Here is a 15902-nt window from a genome sequence, read left to right on the forward strand (position 1 = left end):
GATTATATTGTTTGATGTTTGTTTCTTTTCTTTTGCAACTCCAGTATTTTCATTGAAATTTAGAGTGATTATAGGGAAGTTTTATTAGAAAGAAGAAGTGTGTTTTCTTTACTCAAAGAGGAGAAGGAAATATATAGTTATAAAACACTTGCCATAGAGTTCTTGATTCAAACTGAGATATTTATTTACATTATATTCAGGCAATAGGGAGGAAGGTACAGCATATTGGTTTCAGTGAAGTGTATCAACAAGACAGTGACATGTCTGACTCACAGTGAACATCCTAAGTGCAAGATGTTTGGGTACAGATCATGGAAGAAGCTCTAGTCATCTGACAGACTAACGAATTCCATGGCTACATGGCCAGCACCTGGAACCACCTGGAACCACCTGGAGGGATGACACTCTCGTCTGAACAAGGTGATGCAATGAACACCCCCCAAAATGTTTGCTCTGGTCAAGGTATTGTAGTTGGTGGAGAAGAAGGTTGGTTGGTTGGTTGGTTGACCTCGCACTCCGCAATATTCCAGCTATATGGCGGTGGTCTGTAAATAATCGAGTCTGGACCAGACAATCCAGTGATTAACATATCATGAGTAATTGGGATATGATGACACATGTCAGCCAAGTCAGTGAGCAGAGACCATATAGATGTTTGTTCTTACAAGAACGTGTTAGATTGAGAAATAAGAACAGTGGGTTTTTATACTCAAAGTGGGGAAGGAAATATACTTAATAAATAATTCGACAGCTGATGATATACATATGTTACAGATATTTTTAACTTCCTGATACTGCTACGTTTAAAATCTGACGCGGTTGGGGATAGAACCCGCGACCTTCCGCTCTCCGGGCGGATTGTCAGTTTGTATATCTATAGATCATTAATGTATGTACCATATTCATTGTTAAGTTCTGAAGCTGATGGACTTATTTAAACCAGTTAAATCTGTGGACAAGAGATCAAGCAGAAGTCAAACTTTAGTCAAATAGCAGTGAAACTACTTCAGACATCTCAAATTATCTCCCTTTGTAAGCTCAGGAAATGCAGGAAACAGCTGCATTTGAAACAGGAACATTCTGACAATTTGTGAAACAGGATCCATTTGTTTCTTTATTACCAGACACATTTCCATGTTAATCCAGCATGGTGTCACAATGAGTGTCAGAACTTTGTTTGTTGACATTTAAACCAGTAAAATGTAGATTGAATGGTCAGAGCTGTTGTTCTACTCTTTACCACATTATGGGCTGTCAATTGCTATGGCTGTAATCTCACACTCACTCACTCTTGACATGTGTACCCAGTGTAAATAACATTTTCCTGCATCTATCTTACCTTAAATATTTAATTCTCAAAATGTTATTGGTCAATTCATAACTTTCCATGTACCATATAAATATTCCTCGCTGTCAGGCTAACAGACATTTGGCTTGCCAAAGTTTGCCACAGATGTGCATATTGGTATATGGTCTCTGGCTTGCCTGTGTCTGATCTCTGCAATTCAAGCTCCTTACAGTGAAACAATTTGTAAGCTGTGAGGAGTGAGTTGGGTTTAACACCACTTTGGACAGTATTAAAGTCAAATCAAGGTTTGATGTGAGAGGAAAGTGATGCAGGTGATATACCAATCCTCAGGTAAATCACATAGACACAGATATAGGACAGACAAACCTTGAAACAAGGACTGTTACCATTACTGGTTTCTGATGTGCTCAAGGGAGGTAACTCTTTACTGTGAGTATCACACGACAGGGCAACCTTGTAATTTTGTTGACTTTAATTATGTGAGTCACTGAGCTTCAGAGATTGAGCAGCAGTGAAAGAAGGCAAAGGAGCAAAACCCTATTTCTATTATAAATCTGTAAAATGCACATGAAAATAGGGACTGTGTCGTAAATTTGTGGTTACAATTGGTCACCATAACGAGTTACGAACTGGCCTAGAAATTTGTCAGGTGGTGGCATTTTTTCTTGCTTGGTACGTTGATATGACAGGTCGTGCAGTTTGGTCTCATGTGGGAATATTGTGAGTTCTTTCATCCAAAGTTGGCTGTCATAATACTAGTATATGTTTACCTGATGTGAACATCTCTCCTTCACTTAAACCTAATACATTCATTCTGAGTGGTCCTGTATGTGAAAATACGTTAACAATACCAGGTGCAATGGCTGACAGGAAAGTATAGATAGTATTTATGTGAATGATATTTGTGTAGTGTCAATGACTGATAACCTTGGTAATAATTATGTAATAATAATAATAGATTTCTATAGTGCCTAACAGGTTGCTCAGTGGCGCTGTGAACAGGAGATATTAGAAAAAGTCAGTCAGTGATATTAGAATAGCTAGTCAAAGGCGTGCTTGAAGAGGTGGATATACAATCCCTCTGCTGTCACAGATAGTACTTGGGTAGGTGATGGCCTGAGTGGACGATCTGTCTACTGTCACAGATAGTACTTGGGTAGGTGACGGCCTGTGTGGACGATCTCTCTACTGTCTCAGATAGTACTTGGGTAGGTGACGGCCTGCGTGGACAATCCCTCTGCTGTCACAGATAGTACTTGGGTAGATGATGGCCTGAGTGGACAATCCCTCTGCTGTCACAGATAGTACTTGGGTAGGTGATGGCCAGCTAGACGATCTCTCTACTGTCACAGATAGTACTTGGGTAGGTGATGGCCTGCATGGAGGATCCCTCTGCTGTCTCAGATAGTACTTGGGTAGGTGATGGCCTGTAGTGGGTAGGTGATGGCGATCTCTCTACTGTCCCAGATAGTACTTGGGTAGGTGATGGCCTGCGTGGACGATCTCTCTACTGTCCCAGATAGTACTTGGGTAGGTGATGGCCTGCGTGGACCTCTTGGTAGATCTCTCTGCTGTCCCAGATAGTACTTGGGTAGGTGATGGCCTGCGTGGACGATCTCTCTACTGTCCCAGATAGTACTTGGGTAGGTGATGGCCTGCGTGGACAATCCCTCTGCTGTCACAGTTAGTACTTGGGTAGGTGATGGCCAGCTAGACGATCTCTCTACTGTCACAGATAGTACTTGGGTAGGTGATGGCCTGCATGGAGGACCCCTCTACTGTCACAGATAGTACTTGGGTAGGTGATGGCCTGCGTGGACAATCCCTCTGCTGTCACAGTTAGTACTTGGGTAGGTGATGGCCAGCTAGACGATCTCTCTACTGTCACAGATAGTACTTGGGTAGGTGATGGCCTGCATGGAGGATCCCTCTACTGTCACAGATAGTACTTGGGTAGGTGATGGCCTGTGGACGATCTCTCTACTGTCCCAGATAGTACTTGGGTAGGTGATGGCCTGCGTGGAGGATCCCTCTGCTGTCTCAGATAGTACTTGGGTAGGTGATGGCCTGCGTGGACGATCTCTCTACTGTCCCAGATAGTACTTGGGTAGGTGATGGCCTGCGTGGAGGATCCCTCTGCTGTCACAGATAGTACTTGGGTAGGTGTTGGCCTGCATGGACGATCTCTCTACTGTCACAAATAGTACTTGGGTAGGTGATGGCCTGCGTGGACAATCCCTCTGCTGTCACAGGTGATGGCCTGCGTGGGCCGATCTCTCTACTGTCCCCAGATAGGTAGTACTTGGGTGTCACAGGTAGTACTTGGGTAGGTGACGGCCTGAGTAGACCATCCCTATCGTAGATAGTACTTGGGTAGGGTGTGTATGATCACCTGAGAGGACAATCCATGTCACAGATATTACTTGGGTAGGGTGTGTATGATCACCTGAGAGGACAATCCGTCACAGATAGTACTTGGAGTGGACACCGCATCTGAGTGGACAACTCAGTTTACACTGTCACACATAGCAGGTGTCTCCTCTCAACAGAGTGAACACAAAACTACATTAAAACGTCATAACGAAAGACTTTATTCATGTTAAAAAGTTACTGGGAGCTGACTTTGACCAAGAAATTGACTCCGCCCTTTATCACTTATCCCAATCAAGTAACAGACAAAACACAGCTCCATAACAATTAGCATGCTAAACAATGGACACTGTGACAACACAGACCCTTGCTCGTTATACCATAAAATAGTGTTTCATTAGAAATCCCTACATCACTTTCCCCGCAGTATAGAGAAAAACTGAATGAAGACAATAGTTGTCAATTTCAACGACAGCAATATATTTCACTATAACATGACTACAAACACGTTCATTGCCATTCAAGTTTTGATAATTACAATTATTTTTTGACTGCTCAAAAGAACAATCATCAAACAACTTTTAAAATATCTTTACAAACAATGCTTAATAACAAGTCAAATCTCACTGTTTGTCAAACATTGTTCAATAAGTCAGACGGTTGTTTGTTTGCTATTTTAATAACATGTTATACCATAACTGGTCTGTTAAACAATGTTTAATAACAAATAAAATGTTATTTTGTTATTTGAACAAAGTTTAATAACAAGTAAAACATTATCTTGTGTGTCAAACAATGTTTAATAACAAGTAAAACATAATATATTTTTCTCCTTGTCAATGATTATCAAATACAATGAGAAATCACATTGATAAAGGTAGACAAACAAAATATCCCATATGTTTTGTCAAATCTCTAAGAATTAAACTTAGACCATTATTTAAAACAAAGCAATTTTAAAACGACAGCAACATATCCAAACATATACCAAACAGTAAATATATTCAACATTAGGAGATAATCTTCCAACCAAATAAGCATTCTTCATTCTCAACTGTCTGAAATCTTACTACCTGATACTTCAACCATTGCTTTTCTTGTTTACCTGAGCATATCTTGTGCAAACAGTTTGTCCTTCGGTCATAAATATCAATGTTTCAAATGAAATCAGTTTAAACTCATTTCCATAACACCTGATCAACTGAAATTGTTGACTTTACCACAAAATTAGTTTCAACTAAATAATGAACTTGAGATAGGATCTTTAAGATCGTTTCAAAATCTATGGGATATGGCTGTTATTATCATGTTACTGACAGCTTATACGAATATGTGTTTATATATATATGTTTCAGAAATGTACACAGATTAATTTGCAAAACGTATGTGTTTGCAATATTTTGGTGGCACTAATGCAGACAAATCCCGTGCAAACATTTTAGTACTGAAGATATTTGATAAAACTTAAGATGAGAATGACAAACACAATGTCTTACATACACATTGTCCATGAACATTGCACGCCGCTATTGCTGAAGTGCTCTGGTAGGACCACATCGCTGTTGTGTAGTGGTCCACTCCGGGTACATATAAAATGGGGTCTTCTCTGTGCAACCATTGGCTTCCTTGGGTCAAATATGGACTTAAACTGACCCTACTTGAAATGACACAAAAATAGGCTTATTTTTTCAGTTTGAACCAATCAACATTCAATTACAGCGTGCCTAGTTTCTGAAATGTATTCAGAGTTATCTCCCCTTGTTCTTGATTTTAACAACTGAGCAGTAATTTTGACAATGAAGAAAACAAGAACCAAAAACATTTTCAGCCTAATAAATATAAAAACATCTGGTAACAAAAGCAGTTTACAATCTTTGGTAAGATCGTTCCCTGTTAACAAATTAAACTGGTATACAGTATGATTAGAGAACTTAAACTGGGATATCCATTACTGCTAAACCATTTTTGTGAAACCTATTCATGAAGAGCACATGAATACCTGACTTCATATTTGAATAGTTGAATTCTTTCTCTCTGTTTGTACACATGGGGCCTGATGTTCAATAACTTGGGGAGGAAGCCTGGGATGTTAAAGCAGAAATGTCTATTTCGGCACTGCTTCAAGTCAGAAAGGACATTTCTTTCAGGACATCGTACATGTTCAGCAAATAATTCTTATAATTTGAAAAACTTGAGGTAAATTTATTATTTTCCCCTATCTTATTTTAAACTGTTCTAAATCTCATACTTCTTATTGAAGATATGTCTGTTTTGAACTTGTGTTCTTGATCTAACCCAGGTCAGACAATGACACTCTAAAATGTGGAGTCTTTAGAATCAATCTGTTCACTATGACGCCAAGATTAGTTTAATCAGTTTAAGTCCAAATTTGCTAACAGTCAACGCCCTGGTTGACATGACTGCCTCTCATGAAAGTGTGACACAATCAAAGAGTTACCCATATCCACACCTTCTTTGGAGCTCATAGCAAATAAACAAATATGTACAAAAAATAGCTCATTATATATATAATACTTTATATATACGATCCTATATACAGCGGTAATCACTGAGTCTGTCTGCTCATAATACAGAAAAAGGCATGGCCACCTGATTGATTTATTAATTATTGATCATGTGAAATTGATCACTTTACATCAATCTCATGAAACCGATTACCTGAAATTGATTTTATTCAACCAACCTCACAAAATGGATCGCTGAAAATGGATCGTGAAAAAGTTCCATTTCAAACCGATCAGTATTCATTCATATGAAACTGACCGTTTCATACAGATTATGAAATCACTCATGATGTTAATGGTTGTTGATGCCAACCACAGAGGTCATTTGCAAACAAGTTGAGATTTATCAAAACATGAGTGTATATGTACACACGGGCTGTCCGTCCACTTTACACATATACATAATATTCCTGTACACATGTACAACAGTATCTTGTGATCACATATCGGTGATATAACATTTTGAGTCGAACAGTTCAAAATGAATACCAAAGCACTTATGAAATGAATGTTAAATGACTTAATGGCAAAGGGAACTCCTGGCACTAAACCTTCAAATTCGCATCCCGAAAACTTATTTGCAAATTCATAACAATTGTGACACATCAAAATCAAATATACCTTGGGATGACGTGACGATTATATATTACGCCTATAAATATATCTACTAAGAACCAATACAGTGTGCATACAATTTTACTAACTATTCAACTTAACCTTGCACCCAGTGACCTTGGAGTCACGTAAATGGTAAAAAATAATAGTCCATTCAGACTGACCCATGACAAATGTGAGAAACGGAATCGGCTCTGAGTGTCTATATTGGTACAGAATGAAATGTACACATGAAAAATGACAACTACCTGCGTAATTGTTGCAATAGCGGGATTCATTCGATTGGGTGTGTCACTGAGCGAGTTGCAGAAATTGAGATTCAATGCAGATGTTCCCTTCATCAGTAATGTTTCCAGTGATATCAGTGGGTGAGTGCACAGTCTTAATTCTTTCCATGTCAGTCGGGTGAATAAAATATGCTGGGCCTGCATGATCAAGAATGAACCTGAGAGTGTCGTTTCCCTATATATTTGCACACACAAGAAGGTATCACTTCTAGATGGAATTCGGTCTCCAGTTATATACAGGTTATTGCTTGACAATGTAACTATTTTGTTTTGTAAAAGTATAGCATAAAAAGTCCGCCTGGCGACTATATTTCTGAATAGAAACAGATATCGAAAGTGATATGAAACAATATTGAATGAAAACAGTGATACCTTCCAAACAATAGACTCCTCACTGCACTTTTCTCTTTTCATTTGGTATAACTGTTAAAAAGGAAGAGTTTGTGGCACTGTGAGGAGCTGACAATAACTGCTATCCCTGAAATTATGATGGCATTGAAAAAATTGAAGTGTATAATCCTTATTAATGAATAGTAAATTGTCAAAACTTAATAGGCTTGTATGCACTATGTGCCTCCATCAGTTGTGAAAACGTACGGCCACTTGATAATCAGCAGTAACACGTGCCTTTTCTCAGTCAGATAATGAAAGCAGCTGTTTTAAATCAAGGAAACAAAATCATCCCAGTTCTGGGCAAGATTTTTGTACAAAATGTGATATTGCTTAATACTGAAGCAAAGTCGTCTGCAAGGCAATGGCACATGTTTCATAAGACACATTTTATGTGGATTTTTAGTGTTATATACTGTAAGCCGTCACTGAGTTGAGCAAATGCTGTTTTCATCTTGTTTGTATCAGGCCATGTCCTGATTTGATGACTAAAAATAGCAGCTACACTCGAAATCAGCCATATTTGTCATGGGGGATGGAGGCGCGTAGTGAATACACAACCCGTAAAATATTGACGATGTTCATGTTTTCATTTTCTCACTGCTAACAGTACAAAATAAAGGAATATTTAAAACGGTTGGGTTAACGGCTAACAGTATGCGGTCACCCAAAGCATTAACTACAAAGAACAATCAACTACACAAGTTATTGACAAGTGGATCTAACAAAGTGTGGAAGTGTTACACACTAAACCTTCAGGCACAAACATAACAGCAGCACTACTTACTTGTCCTAACATAAACTTAATATGACAGAACACACAATTAGCAACAGAACTTCATCAATTCCAACAAACGTAACAGTACTCCACATTAGTAACTTGGCACAAAATCTCTATGTACAAATACCACAAAATTTTGAATGTCACTTAACCTCTGCTATTTTCTTAGGCCTATATTGGAAAAGATAGTGATTTAATATTTAACATCACTTCAGCATATTTTAGTCATAGATCAAGGAGGGAAAATACAGACAGACAGAAATGCACATCTTTTTCAACTTTTTAATATATTCTCAAACATTAATAAATGTGAAATAGATCTACAGAACATTATTTGACACCTTCTTCTATTAGAATGGGGTATATTTCACCAATTAGTAAGGAGTGGGTGTTTGGCTGCTGTAGCATGGTGTATGACAGCTTGTGCAAGTTTAAAATTATTTTAAAACGTTTATCACAAGTCTTTACATAATACAACAGATCTTTCTGAATTATTAAAACATATTTATTCGGGGTCATGCTATCATACAAAGAAAGAAATCTACTATACTGGGTAAATATAATTCAGTGAAAGGGAGCTGGAAGGTTTCTTACAGATTTGGATGAAGTAAAAACCTTTTGAGCAAGGTGTGGCAAGCGGATGTCGTGGGCGGGCACTTTGGACGCCACAAGGACGATCTGAGACTAGGTGTGCCTGCCAGTTATGTTCTGATAGATCGTGTGGATGAAACTCGTATAGTTTATTACCAGTGTATCATATAACATTTCTTTGAAATCACTGACAAAAAGTGTCCTAACTATACAGATCAAAGTGCTATGGTGAACAGTACCGCAGTTAATGTCATGTTGGTGTTATGTAAAACTCATCTGCAGACACAGAAGGCTAATATTTGAAAAAATGAGAAACTTGATTAAATTGTGAAGAGGAATGTTGCAGAGTCTTGCAATGAAAATTAAGGTGGGCCTGCAGATTAGTAATATTTTAAAGACAGTAAAAAAGAGTTGTCTACCTTTGACTACATGCATCTCTTCAACCGCATTGACTAATTAATAGCAGAATTGTCATATTGTGTATCATTGCTAACTTCAGAAGCACTAATCTGACAAAAGAAAGACCATTTGACGTTGAAATATTTTGAAATTCATTTCTTGAAATATATTTATTTTCTATCAAAATTGTCAAACATGTACGAAAGGGATTTCGTGATTCAATTTTTATGTATTCAAATCATGATGTACTGAAATATGTGCAATTTAAAACACTACAAAGGGGTCTTCTTTGAAACATTCTGTGTTCAACAAGATTACTATGAGACTGAAAATCTAACAAAATAGGCCTTGAAAAACACTCAGCATTAATAGTTTGGGTTTATCTTGAATATTTACAAATACTGAGACAAAGATTTGAGACGAAACAAAAACAAGACCGAAGAAAATGGAGTTTTGTTTTCACAAAAGAAATTACCAACAGTTCCTAAGACACTGAAGACTTCAATCACTTGTTTTTTTCTCAATTTTATGTTAAACATTCATCATAAATATATGTGTTTTAAACAAACTTTAACATACTTTATTACACCGAGATAGCAAAAGCATTCATTTCATTCAAAAAGCACTGCAAAAGCATAAATATATGCCTGTCATCAAAATACCAATTTCCAAGTCAGATTTTCAATTTGCAAATATATATGTATGTATATATATATTCAAAAGTTTTTGCAGTTAGACAGTTTATTGAACAGTGAAAATAGTCTAAAACTGGATGAAAATGATCATAAAATATTCTTTGATACCATATTAACACTTGGATATGTCAACGTTTAAAGATTCAATGGTAAATATCACAAAACATACGAGAGTTCTCTCCCCCTGGGACACGAGCTGCTGTGAGATTGAGAAGGCATTCAACAACACATTGTGCAAAAATTAAGGGAATGCATTTACCAAGAATATATCTGATTCACAATTTCCGTGCTCGTACAGACAAAAATAACATCTCATTATCTGCCTTCAAATTCAAGCAACAATTCTAGCCAAAGATAAGAATACTGCTTTCCCTTAAGTTTTGAAATGAACAGGATTATATCTTTTCAAAAATAAGTGTAACATGTAGGACTGGAGGTTACTTTCCATGTTCTAACACACCAGACTAGAATGTGGCAAAAAACCAGACATGGACATGGCTGAGATCAAAAACTATGTTTGACAGTAGAGACATATATTGAGAGAAACAAATAAAGGAACACAGGAAAATTCTAGTGTTCCTCTCATATGTTCCAGTTTTCATCACCAGCTTGAATAGCGCTGTGGGAGGAAATCTGAGAATAAATAAAGCATCATTGCCATGAAGTGGTGTTCCCTTATTTGTTTCCCTCCGTATATAACCAGCCTGTTTCAGCCTGAACAGACTAATTCATTCCTGTAAGACATTCTATTAAAACCAAATATTAGGTAGGTGTCATTTTCAGATATTTTTTTTTCTGCATATAATACAGATTTCATGACCTCAAAACAAAAATTATGTAAGAAATATTATAATCATTATTGATAAAACTTCACCTGCCTATCATTCTGGTGTGAGTCATATTAAGTCAATTCTTACAGATTCATTGATTTCATTTACAGTTTTAACATTTTTTATCACAGAGTGTAAGCTTCGCAGATGTTTGCAACTGGAACTTACAGTTTGGTTCATGGTGCCAACAGACGATTAACAGGGCATATTCATCATTCATAAATGTCCCACTTATTGTTGAAAATGATATAACAAACAATGCATAACTGCCACAGGATTATCTGGTGTCATTCATATCCTTCTGTTGAAGAAAGGCACTCTACTACTGTTGTGTGTTCACCCTGGCAGCCACTCCGGGCTTGGAGGGGAGTGTCCCTGATACCGCATCTCCACGGAAATTAGTTGTGGTGGCTGTGTTACCGCTGACAACAGCAAACGTACAAGTATCTCTGGTGATTCTACCATCAAGCCTACCGAAGGAGGGATTTGTACACGATTATGGCTGTATGAATAATGTAAACACTAAACATTCATTTAAGTCACTGATCAATGGATTCTGGTTTTGTGTCCTCGGATCTTTCCTGTTCCGATTCGGAATCAACGCTAACCTGATCGGGGGCAGACCAGCGTCGTTTTCGGGGGAGATTGGAGTCACCTTCTGATTCGGATGATTGACAGGTGGCCTGGTGAGCAGGCGACCTTGAACTATGTAAATGAGTGGTTGTTACAGTGTCTGAAAAGGTCACTGTATGGCCTTGGTGACCTTGACCCTGATGTGCTTTCTCTTCGGGTGGCGACTCCCTTTCACGAGCTTCACTTTGACTCTGTTGTTGGCTTATTTCGGCTGCTTTGAGGGGCACGTCCTTGTGAGTGAGGGATATGCACACATCTCCCACGGACAATTTGTGACACTCAAGTCCATATCGGTGGAGAGTCCTTTCTGCCGAGCACGAAGACCAGCCTCGTCCAAACACAAAAAAATGGATGCTCCATCGTTGCTTCCACTGTCACCTGTAAACCCAAAAACAATCCATTAATGCTCTGATAACTGCAGTGAAAGATTCAGTTCACGAAGCACACAGTGAGTGAGTGATATTAGTTTTACCCTGCACTCTGCAATATTCCAGCTATATGGCGGTGGTCTGTAAATAATGAAGTCTGGACCAGACAGTCCAGTGATCAACAGCATGAGCATTGACCTACGCAATTGGGATACAATGATACATGTCCACCAAGCCAGTGAGCCTGACCACCCGATCCTGTTAGTCGCCTCTTACAAGCATGGGTTACTGAAGATCAATTCTAACCCGGATCTTCACAGGTTCCTAGTACACAGTGTTAATCACCTTGTATTAATGAATTGATCACCTTGGTACGATGAGTTCATCACTTTCTAACAGTGAATTTATCACCTTGCAATAACAAAATGATCACTTTTGAGGAAATAAGGTGATCAACTTGCATTAATGAATTAATCAACTTGAATCAACCATAAACATAGACTTGACGATTTATATCAAAAAGGCTTGTTGACTATGCACGTTAAAATAACTGAAAGTGGAGAGGCTTACGAAACCAAATCTTAATTAAAAATTCTAAGGAATAACATATCATTCAACAAGAGCAACTACAATGCACCCTTATCAAAATAAACCTCACATAATTAAAAAACTAGTTTTATTGTGACTAGTGTGCAGTATTTTATCCTTCTTTCTACAATTTGAAATCTACATCTGTGGCCAATCACTGTCTGCTAGTTGAAGCAACACCCAAAATAAAACAAATTTAAACTGAGCCACATGTATGGAATACTGAAACGGTGTATTAATGACTACAGTCAGACACCCCTGCAGACATAAACTATGGTGTTGCAGACAGTTAATATAATGAAACAGAAATCGTGAGATGGTTCAGACAATTATTTCACAGTCACATTTATACCACGAAATACGCCTCCAGCAACACAACTAAAACGAGCCATGCTTTGTATTCTTCTGATGGCTTCACTTTTGAGATACAAAAGAAAAAACCTAGTCAAACCACTCTACCTCAGTAACTCCTCTCGCTGGGCGGGCAGTGCTTTAGTGCCGGTAAAACGATATACCACAATTTACAATATTGATATAATGAATACTGGTATATTGCGTTTTTCAAAATCATGCATATTTTCATCTCATTTGCAACATTTATAAAAGTCAAACTGAAATTATCAGAATCAGAAATAAGCAACAGATTTGCGATGAAAAATGTGAAATTATTTATTCATGATCAGCTCCTAGTATGTGTGTGTATTACATATACATTGTCACCATTAGAACCTGAGACAGCAACACAGATTCTATTCTGATATACACGGGGGTGGGATGGCTGATTTAATGACACACCAAGGTAACTTGACCTTTGAACAAGCAGAGATGAAATAACGCATGCCGTAGACTGGCCTCCATATCGCAATACATGCATCAATATTGCAATAAGTAGGAAAGTCACGCCTATACACATCACTACGAGTGGGTGAATATTTAAGCTTTGAACAGTGCTTTAGCGAATGAGTGAGTAAATTGGGTTTTACACAGCTTTTACCAATATTCCAGTAATATCATGGCGGGGGACACCAGAAATGGGCTTCCCAAATGTGCCCACATGGTGAATTGAACCCGGATCTTTGGCATGACGAGTGGACGCTTTAACCACTAGGCTACCCCACACCCACAGTACTTTAGTGATACAACAGGGGTTCTTTGATGGGCATTTTAGAAGTTGAGTTGATGAAGAATAATTACAATTATTATGGATATACAACTTCTTTTATTCTGTGGAGGCGACGTTTCGACATAGGTTCCAATGTCGTCAATATCACTTGCTTGGCAACGACATTAGAACCTATGCTGAAACGTCGCCTCCACAGAATCAAAGAAGTTGTATATCCATAATAATTGTCATTATTCTTCATACAACAGGGGGTCAAGTGATTGTGGGAAGTGCTGGGGTTTTTTTGGTTAATGCCGCCTTCAGCACTATTCTAGTACTGATTGATTCTAGTAAATGATTGAGTCTGGACCAGGCAATCCAGTGATCAACATCATGAGCATCAATCAATCGGGTTATATCAATCAGTTGACCACTCTATCCCGTTAGTCACTTCTTACGACAAGCATGGGTTACTGTAAATCAGTTCTAACCCGGATCTTTATGAGTTGATCGTGGGAAGTGAAACAGATCAAATCATTTCATCAAATGCATCAGCAATAGCTGGGTGCTGACAGACCAAGGATCAATTATTGAACCTGAGATCAGCATATCCTGACATGGCCAAGGCGCACAACTCATACAGAGTCAGTAGCAGGGATCAACGCAAACTTTAACCCTGATTGTTTGGTGTGAAATAGACTAACGCTTAGTCTCTGAATATATATAATTTTGATTGTAACAAACAAACCCATTTAACTTGAAAAAGAGCCCCAGGGAGACCAGAGATTCAAAACCTAGGGAAATCTAAACTTGCTTCATTTAGGGCTTTAGCATTGCAGGGAGGGCTAGGCTGTACGGAAAATAATATGGTTCAGGGACAGTGAGACAGACTAAATGTGAAATAAAAATGTTTCAACCTCAAAGTCAACAAAAAATATATATTTGACCTACATCATCAGGTTCATTCACGATTTTGCCATCAGATTCAGTTAAAGACAAAAGAAGCAGATTCCAATGTATATCATTCCTAATTGCATCCAGAGATTCAGATTGAAAGAAAGCAGATGGGAACTGAATACTGACTACATCTTCTAATTCTGTACGAGTGCAACAAATACAAAGTAGTCATATCCTCTCACAAATTCCTTCCTGCGAACTGGATCCGTGATTGACGAGCGACGTCAATAGTTGTCTTTCTCTTGCGTTATTTCCGCTAATTATCTGATCAGCATCCGTACAGGAAGAATAGTGTTAGGGATGTCCAGCATGATACTAGCGGTCTGCAACTGCTGCTGCGTTGTCACATCTTCCTTGTCCTTATCTTTGAGAAACAACGTATTTGTGATCACAGGACTCACAACCTTGATGTCAATAAAGTTTCAGGATACGAATACTGTAAACTGATGTAGGACTCAGAGCTCTGACACCTCTAGCAGCTACTGCAGATAATAAGTGTCCTCCATTTCATTAAACGTTCGGTATTGCTAAGTAAAGGCTACTTATGTTTTTTGAGAAAAACTAACTGTCCCAATAATCTTTGCTTGAAATGAACTGTCCAATGCACACACAGCTATGAATAAACAATGCCATTTAGAAAGTGGTCAAATGTAACATATGTTATATTTTAGAGTACAGATTCTTGTACTTTTCCTGGGTTGAGTCTCATCCGCTGAGCGGGTTAGGTGTCTGATTTGTGTGCTGTCGATTAGGTGCCTGAATCTGAGAGTATGGGTTCAAATCCCAGATAGGATGCAACCCAGGAAAAGTACTAGAATCTGTACTTCACTAAGAAAGTGTAATCCCAAATATAAGATATGTTACATTTGACCACTTTCTAAATGGCATAATGTAGTCACAGCTTTCGGCCATGGGAGCTGGCACGTGCCAATTTATACTTATCAGAGGGGTGCATAAAATCTGTGGTCTAGACTACCAGTTGTCCGACTTCCATTTTTATGGAAGTCGCAGTGGCTGACTTTAGGCCTCTGACTTTGTGTGCTGTCGACGACTGACTCTGAGGGTGTGGGTTCGAATCCTGGGAGGGACTCAACTGTATGTGTCTGTGGAATCCACAGGAATTAGGCAACCATAATCCAGAGGGAATGTTTACGCCTATAATTTCTGTACTTTACTGAGAAAGTGTAATCCCAAATATAACATATGTTACACACAGCTATGTCACCTAGCCATTGTCTTGGTATGTGTTATCAATAATCTAGTCATGTACTATTTATAAAGTAATGAATTTTTCTTTATAATGCTTCATCTAGCAAAATTCTATACATTAAATAAATTATCCTTCATCTAATTATGTACTATGCTTAATCTATCTATGTGTGACACATGTAGGGACGTTATTTCATCTATTACTCTTTTTCCTCATCTCACACTCTACTATTCTACATCTAGCCATGTACTG

The 15902-nt window shown here is 38.2% G+C and overlaps 1 protein-coding gene across 1 annotated transcript in view; it reads right to left on the minus strand.

Moving 5' to 3' along the window:
* Positions 1-3876: 3876 nt before the first annotated feature.
* Positions 3877-15902, minus strand: part of LOC124272132 (ataxin-1-like) — a 126272-nt gene continuing 114246 nt past the window's right edge. Inside the window, 2 exon segments of the mRNA XM_046707281.1 lie at positions 3877-11772; positions 11774-11803. Of these exon segments, the coding sequence (XP_046563237.1) occupies positions 11332-11772; positions 11774-11803 (471 nt within the window). The 3' untranslated portion in view covers positions 3877-11331.

This window comes from Haliotis rubra, unplaced genomic scaffold (assembly GCF_003918875.1).
Source record: "Haliotis rubra isolate DU_JTF1 unplaced genomic scaffold, ASM391887v1 Scf103, whole genome shotgun sequence".
NCBI classification, from domain to species: Eukaryota; Metazoa; Mollusca; class Gastropoda; order Lepetellida; family Haliotidae; genus Haliotis; species Haliotis rubra.